Source organism: Mytilus californianus, unplaced genomic scaffold (assembly GCF_021869535.1).
Source record: "Mytilus californianus isolate M0D057914Y unplaced genomic scaffold, xbMytCali1.0.p SCAF_3, whole genome shotgun sequence".
Classification (NCBI taxonomy): domain Eukaryota; kingdom Metazoa; phylum Mollusca; class Bivalvia; order Mytilida; family Mytilidae; genus Mytilus; species Mytilus californianus.
The window spans coordinates 109,704,336-109,724,356 of NW_026262679.1; the positions used below are offsets into that span (position 1 = coordinate 109,704,336).

The 20,021-nt window shown below is 30.3% G+C and overlaps 1 protein-coding gene across 1 annotated transcript; it reads left to right on the forward strand.

The window, feature by feature from the left end:
• Positions 1-125: 125 nt before the first annotated feature.
• Positions 126-12,086, forward strand: LOC127735767 (cilia- and flagella-associated protein 58-like). Its single transcript, XM_052246069.1, has 17 exons — positions 126-231; positions 1,656-1,724; positions 2,396-2,611; positions 2,865-3,013; positions 3,408-3,564; positions 4,218-4,412; positions 5,039-5,176; positions 6,061-6,220; positions 6,668-6,750; positions 6,919-7,110; positions 7,764-7,925; positions 8,337-8,624; positions 9,354-9,577; positions 9,823-9,934; positions 10,105-10,329; positions 10,788-10,921; positions 11,318-12,086. Exons 1-17 carry the CDS (start codon positions 223-225, stop codon positions 11,433-11,435), a joined length of 2,631 nt encoding a protein of 876 aa, XP_052102029.1. The 5' UTR covers positions 126-222; the 3' UTR covers positions 11,436-12,086.
• The last annotated feature ends 7,935 nt before the right edge of the window (positions 12,087-20,021 follow it).

A 20,021-nucleotide genomic window follows, 5' to 3' on the forward strand; every position in this document is an offset into this window, starting at 1 on the left:
TTATTATAGATATCGACTTATTCTTCGAGTAAAATACTTTTTTTAAATCAAATTTGATTTTTTATATTTTTTAATATATATAAATGGTCTTTTTTCCGAGCACTGAAATTTTAAGGACAATTCATCCGAAACTATAGTTGGCAGTTGTCGTTGGTAACGTTGTAAATAATACATGTAGCATAATCTGGATCAACTCTTGAATTTAATTGACATTCCTGCAAAATGGCAGAGGTAAAACAATATTTTATTAACTTTAATATACATACCGTTTGAGTGTTTTCTTTTTTTTAACCTGTATCAGAAGACCCAAATGGGAAAGCAATCCTGATTCACAGACATTGAAAGAACAAATTATAAAGTGGCTATTATTTCAAATCCATGGACCACCATGACCCTTGAGCTATGTACAGAGTTATGCCTTATGGCAGTAAATGTTTACATTGCTTTCAGGTGTTTATATCAGTGTGCTTTCACTCCAGTCTTTTGAACCTTTGGCATATGAGATGCACAAGTGTATTCTTATTTCAAACTACTGTTTATTTTGTTATAAATGGGGGTAACTTCATGACGAATAACGGTAAAAAACCTTGCCAAATGACGTTAAGGTTAATTTTTGGTGCATGATGATGAAATATACACACTCTTAAAGACGATTTTGACGAATCACGTTAAATATTTTCCTAAAATTACGGTAACGATAATAATTTGAGACCTCTGACGAATCACGATAAGGATATTTTGACAAATGACAGTAAAATTTTAGCCAATTTGACGCTAACAGTAGCCAAAAATGACCGTTTGACGCCTGACGGTAAAGGGCATTTCTACCCTCGCAAATGGAAGGCACATTAATTCTAGGAAAAATAAGACTGGAAATTTTTACACTAGTGTATATCTTCCAATTGTCACAACACAGTCTGGGGAGATTCCTAGCTACTTTGGCATCTGGACAAATCAGCACAGTATATATATGCCAGTAAACACCAAAAATATTGTATAGTTAAACAGGCCGCACGCACCAACATCCTCCTCTTTTGAAAAAAAAAGATATACATAGACAAAATTCAACAACAACACATAATTTTTTTCCACATAACTTATGTTTAACATTATTGGTAACTCAGTCGCAGTGTTCTGTAGATAAAAGGAGATAAAAGTACAAGATTTAATAGGCAAATAAGGGAGCAACCATTTAACTTCAATGGGGGGGAGGGGGTTGTGTTTTTTTTGTCTGAGTTAGAAAAAAGTTTTCCCGCAAAGCGCGAACATTTTTTTTTAGTTTTTTCGATGCTATCAATCAAATTATTTTTTTCAAAATTTAACACTTCAAGGTATGGGGAAAATCTGGATTCAGAATATTTTTTTTTGTCATCTGCTTGACCACAATATTTTTTTCTTCCTAAAATTGAGGATCAGAATATTTTTTTAGGAAAAAACCATATCCCCCCCCCCCCCCCCCCCCCCTCCCCCCTTGAAGTTATATGGTCGTTCCCTAATGCAATGCCTAATCAGTATACAGTTATGTTATTATATGAGTATAAAAGCATTGAAAGTTCATTATTTATAATTATCATGATTAGATACAATTCACATTGTTGAACATTATCTGCACACAGCATATGTATTAAAGATTGTCTGTTTAATTTTTGAAACAGGATAAGAAACCAGATAAATCGGCAATAGATGATAGTGCATTTGAATCTCTGGAAAAAGATTTCCAAGATGTGAGTATTTGTAAATTTTACAGGATTCTGAATTTGTGTCCCATTATAAACCTTAGTTCTGACAAAAAAAAATATATTTACAGGGCATTAGTTTGAAAAGAACCTATATAAATTACAATTACTATTGTTTTCAAGTGTCATCAATTAGATTATTGATTACAACATTTTCAATTGTAATTTATGAAATTGATAATTGTGTCATGTAATTATGATTTCTTCTTAATAACTAAATACAATTTTGTTATTTTTTTGCATATCATTTAATGTTGTCTCTTAATGTTTAATATCATGTAACATAAAATCTTTTAGTTTTCAATGATCATAATAACAATTAAACAGTTAATATGAAGCATAATTTATTTTATTAATCACAACATGTGTACAAGCGAATAAATAGATAAGATATAAACAGGGATAAGTGTCTACATGTTTTGGTTAACTTTTGTTGTTTAGTTGCTATCTCATCAAATTTTACCCCATATCTCCTTTTAATCATATAAGTGAACCTAAAAACAATATTTTAACAAACAAATGTTCTACAAATCTGTTAAAAGAATACTCAGCAGCAGATTTTCATAATAAGTTGTGATGATAGACATTGTTTAATACAAATATCAGTCTACTTCTGTGCAGGGAGGTTAGATAATATGCATACATTTTTATTATTCTAGGTTCTCAACCAGCTTACTGGCAGTGAGGGAATGGATAAGTTTAGAGAACAATTTGAGAAACTTCATAAAGCTTTGAAAAAGTCACATGATGGAGAAAAGAGATTGATGCAAAAATGTCGTGAGTTGAATGCTGAGATCGTAGCGAATTCTGCCAAAGTAGCCACTGCCCTCAAACTTTCTCAGGATGACCAACATACAATTACAGAACTTAAAAAGGTAAATTTATTATTTTCCCAGCTTACTAATCAATCTCAATATGACCAATGGAAACAACATTCATCACATAATTTTTCAAAAATGTCAGAAATTTGGAAAATTCACCACTATTTTTTTTATCATTTCTGAAGACTAGTGGAGAAAAAATGAGAAATTACAACATCTTAAATTGAATATACTGCATAAGCTTGTTATGTCTAGTAAAAAAATATCAAATGTGATTAGGAAAAGTACACTTTATTTATGATTGTAGGAACTTGACAGAGTATGGAAGATGGCAGATCAGGCTAATGAGAAAGAAACAAGAGCAAGGGAGACAATTCAAGATTTGAGATTGGAGGTCATTAATTTGAGTAAGCTTGTTGAACAAGGTGCTAACTTAACAATGGGACAAGAACACAGGTAAACTTTATGAAGATCAATTTCAAAAGATATAGTTACTTCACAAAAGTTCACCATATCTGTTAAAAACTATACTGAACGGCAGATTTTCAGTATGTTTTACCATCATTGGTCTCAATGTTTATAATATGAAATTTGATAAAATTCATTATTTTCAATTCAAGATATGTTGCATTTTGATTTCAATACTTTGATCTTAGCAATTAGTATTATTACTGTTTTTAAGTAAACTCAATAAATAATCAGCATCATCAGGTGAAAGACTTTTCTTAATATCAAGAACTTTATAAGAAATCCCTCTTATTTGTTATAAACATTTTACGTGCTTGTAAAAAATAAGTGACCTCAATAAAACTTCTATTATTCCCCATGCTAACTAAAAATTCTATTACAGTGTGAATGGTCTTTTGAAAATAAAAGAAGATTTAACAAAGGAAAGAGAAGAACATTTAAAGGAGATTGCTAAATTACAAGAAGCTGCAGAAAACTCCAACAGTATACAAAGTAAAATAGAAGGGGAAAAACAAAAATTAGACGAGAAAATTCAGGAGGTGAGAAATAGCTTTACAAAAAATAAACATTTTTTTAATGGAGTGTCATGTTCATAGGAAGGTTTATCTTTGATTTAAAATCTTATTTACAGAAATTTTTGCAATTCTATAGAATATTACTTTTTTTCATGCTAAAATGTATCAGGAAGTTGCCAAAACTTTTTTTTATTTTAAAGACCGTTTATTCTTTTCGGGCACAACACTGCGCTGATCCTCGTCTTTTCAAGCTAAATCCAGTTTTCAATGTCAATTTTATCTTTACCATTTAAACAAATTATAGGGAAACTGTTTTAAAAAAGCAGATGAGTAACTTTAAAAAAAGAAAATAGCTAACTTCTTTGTGAATTTATTAATATTTATGAGGTAATTTATTTTATTATTAAATTTCCTTGCATGCTTTAATATTTTTGTCAATAAAATAAATGTGTATAGTTTTCTTAGGTAAAAGCATCTTGTATGATTAAACATCATTTTTCTTTAAAGAAACAACTTTTTCTCCAAACTCATATTAACAATGTACTACCACAAATTTCATTGAATCCACAATACTATTTTGGATTAAAACATGTACCTTTAAGTTGCAATTGTATTTGCAAGAACTAATAGGAACTCTTAAACAAATGTAATATATATATATATATTAAATTTTGTAGTTAACCCAAGACATACAAATAAGGAATAATGACGCACAGAGAGAGAATAGGAAAAAAGAGAAGATGGAAAGAGAACTGAAACAAACAAAAGCTGAGTTGGATGCAAAGAACAGTGAAATAAAATCAGCCAGATCTACAATGGAACGTCACAATCTGGAAAAGTCCCATTTGGAGCAGCAGCTTAAGGAACAGAGGGTAGGTGCTTTTGAATTTGGTATATCTAAATTATAAAGCCTATAATTCAACTGTTGATTTTTGTTGTGACTGTGTCTTTTTGTTGCTTATTTCTTATTGTAAAAAACAAGATTGTAAAAATAGTTACTTCTAACTATAATCTCAATTTCTACTTAATTTTATAATCATTGGTAAAAAACAAGGATAAATGAAATTGTTTTTCAAGATACCTATTTGGTATTTAAAAAAACACCTCAGAATTAAGCATTCCAATCTTTTTTGGATGTTTTTTATACCCCACCTACAAAATTAGGAGGGATTATGTTTTCTAGTTTGTGTCAAATTGTGTGTCTATCTGTTTCATGTTAAAGTTTTGGATCAAGGTATATTACCATGAAGTTGTGGTCACATCAACTTGAGACTCAGTACACAATGTTCATCATGATGTGAATTCTTTGAAGTATTCCAAATTAGGGTTTCTATACAGTTTTTGTGGTGCACTAAACAAAGAAAGTGATATTGTGAGCTGGACATGGTGATCTATGAGCACATATTATTGTTTACTCTTTTTTCTGTTCCTATATTTAAAAAAAAACAAACTTATACTTTGAGATTGTAATTTCCAATGTTAATTTCCTTTTTATCAGATTATGGCGGAAAGGGCAATTAAGGATGCTGATATGCAGACAACACGTTTACAGAAACTGCAACAAGATTATGACAATCAGCTGACTAATTATGAGCAACTAAATGCTGACCAGCAATCAAGACTTTCTGAACTTAAGGTAATTACAATCAAATTATCAATGACAGTAAAATGAAGATAAAACACAAATATATTAATGTATGAATAAAGATTAAACAAGATTTTAAAAAGATTTAGAAATTCATAACTGTAAATAGTTCTGTATTACAATTCACGTTGTGAAACATTTTTGGTTTCAAGTTACTGAGAGTAAATATACTGTACTTCAAAATAAAACTAAATAATGAATGAGAATGTTGCCTATTGTTTGGCTTGTTCAATAATTATGTTAAATTTCCATTAAATTCAAAACAGTGTCCATTATTAATTAATGTCTTGTTTCTTGTACAATCAATATCAATTGGAGCTTCAGTGAGCAAGTGGTCTAAGTCAGGAGCCTGTTGTTCAGTGATTGTCGTTTGTTGGTGTGGTTCATATGAGTTTCTCGTTTCTCGTTTTTTATATAGATTAGACCATTGGTTTTCCTGTTTGAATTGTTTTACACTAGTCTTTTTGGGGCCCTTTATAATTTGCTGTTCGGTGTGTGCAAAGGCTCCGTGTTGAAGGTCGTACTTTGACCTATAATTGTTTACTTTTTACACATTGTGACTTTGATGAATATTTGTCTCATTGGCACTCATACCACATCTTCTTATTTATATGTAGTTATCTACAGGGATTACTAGTATGTCAACTTTGAGTTTGTAGTGTTTTAAATCCTGTTTGTGGTGAGGTGTGTTTAACTCTTAATTTACAAGGTTTTTCTGCACTTCTGCCAAAAGTTGTTGATTCTCCAGGTACTCTGGTTTCTTCCACCAATAAAACTTGACCACCATGATATAGCCATGGTCACTGAAAGTAGAGACAAACAAACAAACTGATATTAAATAAAAATTTGAATTTAATGTATGAAATGTATTACAGCAAAAAGATGATGAGATCAATCAGCTGAAGAAGGAAACAACAAGATTAAATAAAGTAAGGGAGACAATCCAGAGACGACTAAGACAAATAGAAGATCTGAAAGCTGAAGTTGAACAACAGAAAGAAATCCTGAAAAGTCAAAATCTAGCTTTAGAAAGAGGTGATTATTTTATATTATTGCTATTTTTACGAAATTTTCCTTTGATCTTACTGACTGATAATTTGCTTTCTCAGCACAGTAGTTTGATATAAAAAGTTATCCCTAGAAACTAATGGTGCATGTGCCGATGTCAATGTAAACTTCATTGTTGTCATAGGCAAGATAGGGATAAACAGATTATCATTGCTCATCTCAACGAGATTGCTTTTCTCACTTTCGCTGTACCAGCTCAAGCGAGAAAATCAATCTCGCTGAGATGACCAACGATAATCTATAATTATTTACTTCAAAACATCCAACAATAATCTTTATATGAAACATACAATAAAATTTTATTTAATTTTTTTTTCAAATATAAGTGTTTAATATAAGACAAAGTAACAAACATTCAACTATTATTGGATTTTAAATGTACTTTTTAAAACCACACTTTTGCGTGTATTTCAGATCTTGATGCCACTATTAAGAAAGTAGACACTGGTAAAAAGGAAAACCAAGATGTTGTGAAGAAATTTGAAACTGAGAAGAAGGTAACCTATTAATTATTATTTGTTGAGAATTGATTCTTTATTTTGAATTGATTGATTGTTGTGTTTGAAAAGGACATTTTTTTTTTTCTTATAATTTACACAAAATATAGAACACACATTTGATTTATATAACATTAATCACTGTGAAAAAAAATTATTGTTTTTTAGGGTTCAGAAAAGATGAAGAATGAATTCCAGAAAAGATTTGAAGAAATGGCTGCTGATATCAACAAATTCAAGAAAGCAGAACAGGAAATAGAAAATTACAAGGATGAGGCCCAGAAACAAAGAAAAATCATCTACCAACTGGAGAAAGAAAGAGACAGATATATCAATGAAGCCAGTGATCTTACACAAAAGGTGATTATCTTTTTATGTATGGTACCTGTTATTATCATACTTATTGATTGATTGATAGATCAATTGATTAGTTCATTCATTTACTTGTTTTATTTTAAAAATTTTCATATATATTCCGTCTGTTTTTCATTCTATATTTTTATGCCCTTACAGTCACCAAAGGGGGCATTAAGTGTTACCCTTGTCGTCTGTATGCATATCCCGAAATTGGTTTCCGTTCTTTTACTTTAGTTTGCCTCAACCAAATGTTATGAAACTTATACACAATACTTATTACAACAAAACACAAATCTAATTCGAATTTGGGTGGTGTCACTTTTACCTTTCTCCAGTTATGCCCCTTTTTAATGTTATATGCAGGTGGGGTCATCATCTGTGTCCATGCATCTGTGTCCCATGGACACATTCTCCATTTATTTTTTAATTCTTCATGATATATAGTTATACATTACATGTACATCAGTCATCTGACATGTTTGTCTGTGTAAAAAATGTTTTGAAGGAAACAAAACCAATGGCATGTGCTATAATATTTATTAACTTATTAAATTACATATGCTCATAAACAACATTTAATTTCAACATTTATGCTGCCACAGAAAACATCTTTTGTGGAAAATATTAAATTTGTAATGCATTAAAATGTTTTGTAGGTCTTGGAACACATGGAGTTGGTTAAGACAAAGGAAATGAAAATATTTGAATACAAGAAGAAAATAGCTGAAGCTGAGACAAGACTTAGACAACAGCAAAACTTGTACGAGGCTGTCAGAAGTGATCGTAACTTGTACAGCAAAAACTTGATTGAGTCTCAGGTGAGAAAATGGAAAAATAATCAGTATCTGAGAGATCTAAGTAAAAATTAAAAGGAAAATGTAATAAAGTTTTAAAAAGGCCTTGTTGATGTAAGCTGTAAATAAGATTTTTGTTAGGAAATGCATCACCTGTATTATCAATTACTCATATTATGGATTAAGAATTTAAGGGAGATTCATTTTTGGTAGCCTGAGAGTTATTTGGATCAATTTGAGCTTTAACTAAGAAAAATTGTAAAATGAAGAAAAAAATTTGCACCTTCAAATCCAATTTATTTTCTATTGATACTGATACTTAAGATATGATTTGCACAAATGCAGTGAAAAGGTAATTAGTCATCTAATTCCTGGCAATAAATTATTTTAAATCAGTTGAGTTGTTTATAAATGTGAACATTTTACCATTCATAGGATGAAATCACTGAGATGAAGAAGAAACTAAAGAACATGAACCATCTGATAGATCAGTTGAAGGAAGATATACAGAACAAGGAGAATGCCATCGTCCAGGCTGCTGTCAAGGCCAAGAAACTGGAGAAGGATAAGGATATCCTGAAGTCTGAGAGAGACAAGAGTAGACAACAAGTACTGGAGAGTAAGGATGTCATCAACAACCAAGCTGCAGAGGAAAAGAAATTACTGAAGATTATTGCTGAGGCTGATGCAGAGAGAGTCAGACAAAAGAAAGAATTAGAACAAGTAAATAATTTTGTCTTTGATTAAAGATTATGTTCTTGATGAACTTAATGATTTTATTTCATGTCATTCTCCAGTGTTATTGTTCAGTTTTATAAAATGAAGTTATTTATTTCTTGGCATGACGAACCTAAAACAAAACAGCTAAAACTATCAAAATTACACTTTGCATGAAGGTCTAAAGCATCTTATTTTTGATATATATAAAATGCATGATTAATTAAACACTATTTGACTGCTAGGGTGTGTTTTGAACCAGAGTTTTGGGGTTAAGATGGCAAATGCAATCAAAACCTTTATGAAACTGGCTTGATATTTATATTTTAACAGACCTTATCACTACTTGATAGAGTACAAAAATATAGTGCATTGAGGAGAACATTCTTTTTCATCCTTTTCATGTACCTATCATGAAATGTATCAATGAATTGTAAACTTGGATATTAAAGTAACAAAAAGATGTGTATGTGTAAAATGATACTTTGTCAAGAAAATTTGCATTAGATTATAGTTGTGCATGTTACATTAATATTTTTTTCTAAAAAAAATTCGATGATCTCACTGTGAAAGGGTAATATTTTTTTCCAGAGATTAAAATTTAGCTTGCCTTCCTTTGTCCAGTATAAAATGTAGATGAACTAACTACTGGTATAACTATGGGCAAAGGATAATATCTCCAGATAAGCCCTTTGATTTAGATGCTGTTTACTATTTATATATATTGTTTTGTAGGTTATAAGTGAAAGAGATATTTTAGGAACACAGCTGGTTAGACGTAATGATGAGTTAGCTTTGCTGTATGAGAAGATAAAGATCCAACAGTCAACACTGAACAAAGGAGAAATCCAGTATAATCAACGACTAGAGGATATTAGAGTACTTAAACTAGAGATCAGAAAACTGAGAAGAGCCAACAACATCCTCAACAAGAGTGTAGCCAATGTTGGAGATCTGAGGTAAATGATGCAAATGATACAAACTAAAGAAAAACGGAAAAAAGATAGAAATAGATATAATTAAATAATCAAGTAAAGAAGCTGTTTCGGAAAAAGGCTTTGTGAATCATTGTCTATATAAAAAGCATGGATTTTATATTCATTGAAATAAGAACTAATGTTAGAGAAACATTCATTTCTGAATTCTGAGATTTTGAATGAAATGCTAATTCTTTTAAAAGCTGAACATTTATATTTTCTTACAGACGTGAGGTTTACCACATTCAGAGAGAACTTTTGAGAGAGAGAACAAGATGTAAAGCATTGGAGGAGGAACTTGAGAATCCTATGAATATTCATAGATGGAGAAAACTAGAGGTAGGTTTTGCACTTTGAAACAATTTTGTTTTACAATTAAGGAATATTTTTGTTATTGAGGAAGTTTGAGAATATGCTCTGTAATAGATATGTTAAAAAGAAATATAAAATTATTTTTTCTGAAAAATTGCCCATTTGTACAATCTTGACCATGTTAAAATCTTTTAAAGGGAAGTGATCCAAGTCAGTTTGAGATGATACAGAAGATCCACACACTACAGAAGCGTTTGATTGCCAAGACAGAGGAGGTTGTGGAGAAGGAGTTATTGATCCAGGAGAAGGAGAAGTTGTATCTAGAACTGAAGCACATCCTGGCAAGACAACCAGGTCCAGAAGTGGCAGAACAATTACAGATTTATCAACAAACACTGAAAGAAAAGACAAAACAAATGAAGGTAATATCCCTAGTAGATTTGGTGGACCTGTATTGGAGAAGTTATTGGAAGAAAAGTTCATATATTCTTGACAATCACACTAGTTCATCCGTCAAATTTAAATAAAATAAATGATGTTTCCATCCCATGTCACAGAAAATTTAACTTTGGCAGCTTATTCTTATACTGTAAATTCTTTTGGATAAGAGCTTATAACTGGAAAAGTGTTTTGATAATTTTGAGTGCACCTAATATTGAAAAAAAGGCAGTTAGAGAAGAGAAAATTTATTGCACATTGTATCTTATATACAAATTTTATTAACGATTCATATTTAAACATGTACATACTTTTTTATCTCAGTTTACTATGGTTTTACTTACAGAATTGTATATCATTAGTTATTTTTGACATTTTGTATCCCTCACAAAACTCATCATGTGTACACTCCAGATTAAACTTTGATATTATTTCTGTACAGGCTATGGCATCAGAACTGAACATGTACGAATCCCAGGTCGGTGAATATAAGTATGAGATAGAAAGAATTGCCAGAGAGTTACAAGAAGTCAAGAAGAAATATTTTATGCAGAAAAAGAAAGAGTCACAAACAAAGTAAGTTTAGAATCATATTGACTTGTAAAAGAAATTTGGGTGGACAATGAAGAAAAAAAGACAAATTTTTTTTAAATTTTTTATCAGTCATACTTGTGTATTATATTATAATATACCATGATGAAAAGTGTATATTGCAATCTTTGAAAATTTAGATAAACTTTTATTATGATTTTGTGGTTTATTTTTTAAACAAACATTTTATTTTACTCAATTAAGTTTGTTTATTTGAATACATAAATTGACAATTTTATTGTTTTCAAAATGTTTTTAGATATTCTATTTTCTGTTTCAAGTTTAACAAATATGTATGAGCTGTTATGAAAAGATTCAAAGTAAAATTATTAAGGTAAAATAATAGCAATTTCCTATGATTTTTTTGTGTTTTTTTTTCAGAGAGAGGGAGCGTACACTAGCTCAAGCAGGGGCTCCTGTTATACAACCACAAAGATCGGATGGTCCACGTTTCACAGGTGGAGGATTTAATTTGAAAGCAACAAAAGGAGCAACGTAGCATAGACCACATTTAGGACATTTCACAAAAACTTCTACAGAAAACAGAAAAATTATAAACTATAATTTTTTATTTTAAACACTGTATCAACAAAATGTTATCTGTCTTTTTTGGAATTTCCAAATGAAATGTTGAGATTATATTCAGAAGAATTGGGAGGGGGAATTTAAAAAAAAATTTAAAAGATGACTTGAGTGCATAGTTTCATAAGAATAAGTTGAGTTTTATTTGAAAAATCTCAAAACATAAGTAAGATTTCACTTAACGGATTATTCAGTTTTGTTGTTTTCATGAAAATGGTAAAACAGATTTTGAATATGAAGTTTTAGAATTAAAGTGAATGATCATCTTTTGTCATCAGATGGTTTACTAATTTTTATCTCTGGTTACCGGTAACTGCAACTCCAACTAATATGAGTATAGTTTCTAAAGTTAAATTTTCATGTGAAACAGTATGAAGTTTTTAGCCACTTTCCTATAGTATTTTACTAGTAAATAATTCTTGTGAATCATTTACATCACTTCTAAAATGATAAATATATTCTACCTAATAATTCAAAATTTATGTTTCTGAATTCTTGAATTCTGTCCTGTATACAAATATTAATATCTGTGATATTTTATTTTAATCTATTAAATTCCTTTACATTATTGAGTCTTTGTTGTTTATAAACATATTTGATTTATTAGTATCTTCCTTAGACCATTGTTGTAAAATTAAGTGTTCCTTTTTGTCTTTCTTGCTACAAATTATTCGTTGGTGAATGGCAGATACAGAGTTTCATAAATATGCTTATCCACTGTAAATTTTGTATTTCTGATTGGAAAAAGAGCTACACAATTAGTACACGTATTTTGAATATGGATACCATATGGTAGGATGCTTATTTCTGGCAAATTTAAGTTTTTCATGGGTCAACCTTGTAACTTAGTTATCTATAAGGTGATCTTTAGGTTCTTTAAATCGTATTAGCCTTGCATGTCCCTTTGACAGGTGACACCTGACCTCAACCTCATTTTTATACATGGGACATTGATAAAAGTTAAGCAATCATAATTGGATAAGTTTCTCAGTTGTTAATGTAATAAACATACTAGTTATTGTCAACTATCTTTGGTCTAGAATATTATCGTAATAAGCAGATGTCCATTTAAAATTGTAACCTTACCAAGACCTCAGTTTTATGCTTCAATGACTAATGTTCAGGTTCTCAATGACTGTATTTCAACTATTTGCTTATAGAACTGTTGTGGATCTGCTTACCCTTCCAGTTTTTGAGGGAGTTCGTGTTGCTCAGTCTTTAGTTTTCTATGTTGTGATTTGTGTATTGTTTGTCTTTTGGCTTTTTTTTTGCCATGGCGTTGTCAGTTTATTTTCTACTAATGAGTTTAAATGTCCATTTGGTATCTTTCACCTCTCTTTTGTAAGGTATACATATCTGTCTGATAGGGATATTGTGACCTTTTCCTCATTCTCATTGTAATTTTTACATTAAATTTTCATGAGAAGTTCATTTTTGCAACTAATTAAAGTTACAGGCCAAGCAGTTGTATTCAAACATTATGTTATGTGTACATATGATACCAAAAGGAAGGATTCAACTGAACTTTACTCAGCATACAAGTATATATTACAACAAAAGCAACAAAAAATTACAAGACAGAACATATCATTCAGTCACAGAAAATTATGCTGGTAAACAATTCTGCACCTGTATTGTGGAAAAGTGATTTTGTCTCAAATGGTTTTGTGTAAACATTTTGAAACTCCAGAAGTATCAGAAGACATTTTAGGCATTGTCCTATGTAGTGTTGATTACCTATATATATTTATTTATTTGGTTTCTGATGTTGACTCTTTTTTAAATGAAAGAAGAAGTCTTTACCAAAAGCAATGTCAGTTTTTTTAACAACTTTTACAGGCACTGATTAAAATTTCAAACTATTTTGAAACAACTGTCATTTATTTGGTTGTCATTTCAACCTCAACCATGATTCAGTTTTATTGTTTTTTTTTTAACTCAACCACAACTCTAGTTAATTAGTTGAAATGCATACAAGTTGACTTTTTGATGAAATCCTTCAACAGAAAATTTCAAGGATTGATTGACCAAAGTTTTGGTCAAAAGGATGATTTGACCTCCATAACATTTTGATGATTTAGGTTGATAAAAAGACTTAGTGTAACTATTTTGATGTAAAGTAGATGTTTGACATGGTGTATGGCTTTAGTTATTATTAGGACCTCTGATGTTCAGTAGTTTTAGATTCCCATAATCTGCTCAGATTTTTAGTGATAACTTTTAATCTGAACCCAAACTCATCATGTACGTAGCAAACTTTCTGAACAGGGACTCAAAATTCAGTGGTTCACGTTTATTAATTCTCCACTAGAGCTAAATTTTTGGGGTTCCCCATGACATATAACAAATTATACTAGGCTTAAATGTAAGGGTATTCTGTTATCAAAATCAACTGAATATTCAATTATGCGTAGTAAAGCTTACTTTAACCAAGACTTAGATGTTAATATAAGTGGTCTATAATCTTTCGTCATGATTTAATGTTCAACGAGTTTGATTTCGTTTTAAACATGGATAAGATTAGTGTTGTTTGTCTTATATATCAATTGGGTATTAAGATGTTCACTTATACCTTAATCCACAACCATGACTCAAGCGTTTACTCTCAATTGCAAGTCAAAAATCAACTCTAGTGTTTGATTTTTTTACATGAATCATTATTTACAAAGAACGTTCAGATCCTAGTTTTATTGGTACTACATATACGTTGGTTTACAAAGAACGTTTAGATCCTAGTTTTATTTTGGTACTACATCTACGTTGGTTAACAAAGAACGTTCAGATCCTAGTTTAATTGCTACTACATATATGTTGGTTTACAAAGAACGTTCAGATCGTAGTTTTCTTGGTACTACATCTACGTTGGTTTACAAAGAACGTTAAGATCCTAGTTTTATTGGTACTACATATACGTTGGTTTACAAAGAACGTTAAGATCCTAGTTTTATTGGTACTACATATACGTTGGTTTTTAAAGAACGTTCAGATCCTAGTTTTATTGGTACTAAATATACGTTGGTTTTTAAAGAACGTTCAGATCCTTGTTTTATTGATACTACATATACGTTGGTTTGTATGCTTGTGCTGTTGTTACTCCAAAATGTGTTTTGTCTATATGACCGTGTTATAACACTATTGATATGTCCAAGCGGCTAGATACATATTTTATTGTTCTGATGATGGCATACTTTAAACAATAATAGGTTTACACGAATTTGTATTGAGGTAGTTTCTAATATGTCATCAGACAGTCATTGTTAGTTAGTCCTTAATAGGAATACGTCGAAATAACTTTATTTGGTTTATAAAAAGTGTGTGTTCATCCAGAGACATATATACACACACCGTAAATATATATATGTCTCTAGCTGTTTCATCTAAATAAGTTGTACCTGAACTTGACCTTATTGTTCATTCTCTTGTATCTAATGGTTTAAGATTTTTTACCTATTCTTTTATCAAAAAATGGTGATTATTGTATATGCGGTTATGTATATGAAGAAAACGGACAGATTCAATTGTCACGATCCGTTTACTTGGTGTTTGATAATCTTTTTTAAAATTCTTTTTCTAAGTAACCAGTGGGGACAATTAAATTTGCTGGCTTCATCACAATGTATCTTTGGTTTGATGCTCATTACCCTGGTATCATTAGTGCATAATTTGGTTTAAAATGTATGTGATTGTTTCTAAGAGAAAAAAAATGTGTTCATGTATATCTAATTGGGTTCTATGTTAAATTGTGTTGCACGCAAGCACAAATTTATTATCAATAAGTAATACTATCATTGAGAAATCTATGTCCAAACTAATTTCTGTTACCGAAAATTAATCACAAAATAACTGTTGATCTTTGACTTAGTTTTCGTGATTAATCCGATGTTAGTACCCCAAGGATGGGAACAAAAAGACAGATTACCAAAAAAAGAACGAAACGTATCATCTGTCATACATACGTTCATCCACATCAAAATATCCAAAAATAAGATGTTCAAGCGCATGATTAAATAATTTACTATTAAGAACTGTTAGATCATATTTTATCAAATTCACACACGAGAACCCGTATTTTGGAGTATCACATCAGGAGCTTTTTTTGTATGCACACTGGTTACTCATTTAAGTCTTCTGATTCTGTAAAATAATTTTGGTCGCAGATTTACACCATATTCAAAACATTCAGAATCAGGTATATTTGCACTGTTTTATACGAATTCCTCTGTATGCCACATGTTGATGTGTCTGTCCCGAGTCAAGAATAAAGTAAGGCGGCTGTCTTTGATTTGTATCTAAGTGTAAGTTGTGTCCTTTAAAGAATATGGTGCTGATAATTTTGCTTCAGTAGTCTCTATAAAAATAAAAAGATGTGAGATGATTCCACCAGAGACCAAATGGCGCAGAAGTTAGCAAATAAAGGTCACCGTACTGTTCAATTTATTTCCCCTTGTCTGGACTATCGATGATATAGTGCTTGAGACACTTATCATTGTTGAAAGCTGTATATGTTGCCCAATAGAAATCTTTTCCGATTCTATTGTTGTCTCATTTGTTTTTAATCCCGCAGCTTTATTCACTCAAATTAATTATCTTATCCCTACGCTTTAACTGAGTTAAAAAAGGTCTATGAAATCAGTTACCACATATGAATTTTTATTTTGAATGTATTATTTTGTTTGCAGATTTATGGAACTCAAACGGGCTCTGTATAGTAGTATTTTATTTATATTTCAATTCATTTATTTTTTTCTCGTGCTAACGTCATATTTGAGTTTAGTGCATTACTGCAAGTGGATTACAGTTTTTGCATTCCAGTTAAATATATTTAATGAATTATTATATTTTGTACTTAATATTGCTGTTAAAATGGATGGTATGAACGATTCATATCAATTTATCACTTGTTAGTTTACACTGTGGAAGGTAACGTCGTTTGTGGTTTAATCTACAGTTATCCAACTAATACAAAAATAAACAAATCGTAGAGCAGCAAAATCTGTTCGTACACATTGAATTTTCTCAAGTATTTGACTAATAGCCATCCATAACGGTAATGAGGTCTCCCAGTTCGTCTATGGTTCTAATCAGTTCCAAGATAAACTATCATCCCGCAGTGCAGTAATAGCAAACTATCCATCAAAAATATTGCAACATCATGGATTTTTCAATACTAGAGCATTATTATTGAAAAAAAGCTCAGACTTTGTTTCCTCCTAACTAAGGACTACTTTTTTGGTCAGTGTCAAGTAAGCACAGATCTTAAGTTACTTTTTGTTTGTCTGGTAAAACACTCTTGGTCCTATCTAATCTTCGTGTACCTTTTCTTAGGGCTAAGAAATGTCCTGAGATTTTTATTTAAGAAAAGAAATGTATAGCTCGGATTAATTATATGTCGAAGATCTAATACAATTTTAAGTACGTTTTACAATTTACCAATTTTCTCATCTTTTTCAAGTTATTTTAATGCATAGTCATCGCGTAGTTCATCGATTCTGCCCAAATTTGACAGATATTTTGTCACACATTTTCATATTCATTAACGGATCATCTATCCAGCTGTTCGATGTGTGTTATAAATTGACTCCCCAATCTCAATGTCTTATTTGGGATTATTTTAATCCGGAACTACCAATATTTACCGACGTCTATACTGTTGTTGAGGTTGACCTCTCACCTCCCATAATTCCTTGATATTGAGCAAGATGTTTATTGATACAGTCATGCTGATAAAACCCTTATATCCCGACCCTTCATAGTCCATACGAAAACTTATGAGGTTTAATGATATTTAAATCATGAATCATATTCATATTTTTTGTAGATAAAAATCGAACAAATCAATATTCAAGTTGAAAGAGTTCCTCTTTATTTACGCTACAATCATTCATCTCTTTTCTTTCAATGGTAGTTGTTTCGAGCATAATCGAATTCGGACTAATCTTGTTGGTTCTGTCATAAATATATTCAAGTTTATATATATTGGGGTCCAATAAGAACCCTCTTTAAACCAACTGAAATGGATAAGATGGAAAATTGTGGATTAAACCATGATTCAAAATCCATACACACACAAATAAAAAAGGCTGGGTACAGTGGGATAATTACTGTTCTTTATCTCAGTCATATGGTGAATGTAAAAGGCCTTTTAGTGATGTTCTTCATATTGCCCTTCAACATGGGGCAAAAGTTCATACTTCACTGCAAGTTCAAAACTGCATTTCTTTATACAGCTGATTCAACAGTACTGTATTTAAATAGAAGCCGCTGTCAGTTGGGGATTTGATGATCGCAAATGCCGTTTTAATAGCAAGGCAGTACTGCAATACTCGGAAAATATCCAAAATAAAAATTTGAACCATCCCTGAAACTCGTGTTGGATACAATGGTAGTATAAGATAGAATGAGTTACTATTAGTGGAAACGAAATCATGCTTAATAGGGCTTATGTTGATGAATTGCAGACCAAAAGTATTTTATTTTTACACGTGCAATGATCATGAGCTTTCAATTTCAATTGTATTTTTAAACGTTCTGTATCCAGTTCTTTCGTCGCATGTACATATTGTACTTATTCTACATGTCAGACAATGTCAATTAAATCATATACTGTAAATGCTAGTCTACCTAAGCTCACCCAAGAATCATGTAAAATGTGATTCATGGTTGGAAACCATAAATTTTATTATGTTTTTATATTTTGTTCAGAATGTAAAAAATTTGTTAAAAAAAAAATAACCATAATTTCTACTTTTACCCATAGTCATTGAAGATAAAAAAAAATATGAAATGCACTATGAAAAGTCAGAAAAAGGGGATAAATTCATAAACTGTAGTAATACTTTATTCTTTTTGTAAATATAAAGTTATTTAATTTCATGATCGAGCAGTCATTGGGAGAATTATAAACGAGTAGCCTTTATTTCAATTAAATCGCATGCATTTTTCATAAATTGTATGATTTGTATATAAAATACTATACTTAAAATGCATGAAATATTTGTCGCCGAACCAATTATAAATAAACAATTGAATTTTAGTCTTTTTATGAAAAAAAAACATTTACTTTAGTTGTTTTGAATGAGATTTTCAACAGTTGCAGATAAAAGGTGCAAAAACACACAAAGTAGATGTTAAATTCGTATTGTTGAAATAATGACATTGCGGACTGATATTTATACTTTCTATCCACATATCGTGGACATTTTCTTCTGATTGTTTTAATTTGTAAAGTACAGTTGCTGAAAAATATATTGTTTTTCTGATTCTGTTACTTTCATCATATAACAAATAATAAAATATTAGATTGAATAATAAGTTTTTAGAGTCGTGCTGTTAAAACGGGAGAAATCCGTTTGCGCCGAACACACGCCCTTTTGCACCACAACCCATTTGTGCCACTAGTTTTTAAAATACCTAGTATCATTTGCACCAAAAAATTAATAAACGATAGCGCCAATTCTTGGTTAAAAAATAATTTTAATTTTACACTGTATAATTGAATGGTCTTTTTTTCAGAAAGAACTACCAATAATCGAATTGAAAACAAGTGACGACATCTTATTCACCCCAGCAAAGAATTTTCAATTAAGCTTCAAAATCAACAAGAACAATTGTACTCATTGTAATCTTTATGAACCGAACGATATGTATATTACTTGCAATTTTTTTCATACACCTTCCCAAGTTATTTCATCAGGTGTTTTGTTGCATCAGGTGGGTGAAATTACACAGTAAAACAATTTAGTTCATGAATTTTATGGCAAAACAGTGATTTGGTCCAGTTGGAAAAGGTAGACAATTAGTAAGCCTGAATCTGTGAAACTGAATTCAAAACTCCCTTAACATAAAATTGTCCATATGTTGATTAAGAGCTGTTGAATTTTTCTAGAATTTTTAAATAATTTTTCCCAAAAGTAGTACAACACACAGTAAAAATATTATTGAGAAAGCACGGGTGCGATTTTTTCAATGTGCATTTATTGTTTTAAAGAAATGCAGTACAAAATTAAATGTTTTATCCAGCCTTAGAGTCAATGCTACTACTTGTTATATTTTTCTGATATTCTTTTTAGATTTTTGTCTGACCTAAATATATTTTTCAAAGCTTCTTTATACATGTAATTACAAATAAATATCACTCAGTTGATAATTTAATTGAAACTTATTTTTAGTAATTTTATATTGCATGTTAGGACTTTATTTCAATTTTTTTGTATTTATCATTACATTTATAAAATGTTATCTCTTTATTATCATTTGTTTTATTCTAATTTCATTTTTTATCTCCTCTTAATTTTCAATATTTCATCTTATTCAATAAATCATCCTCTTTATATTTAAAAAAAAACTCAAAAATTTCGATGCCTCAATTTGAAACGTGGTGTAAAAACCTGTCCAGAGATGTAACTATAAGAAATCAGGTTACAAAAAAAAATCTATAAAACAAACAAACGATCCTCAACCTCAGAACTGACAATGAACTTTTTTTGTAACAAGCTATTTGGAC

What these genes read in the sequence shown, in the direction of transcription:
- LOC127735767 (XM_052246069.1), top strand. An exon ending in CAAGACTTTCTGAACTTAAG is followed by an intron (nt 5,177 to 6,060) that starts GTAATTACAATC and finishes AATGTATTACAG; the next exon opens with CAAAAAGATGATGAGATCAA. An exon ending in GCCAATGTTGGAGATCTGAG is followed by an intron (nt 9,578 to 9,822) that starts GTAAATGATGCA and finishes ATTTTCTTACAG; the next exon opens with ACGTGAGGTTTACCACATTC.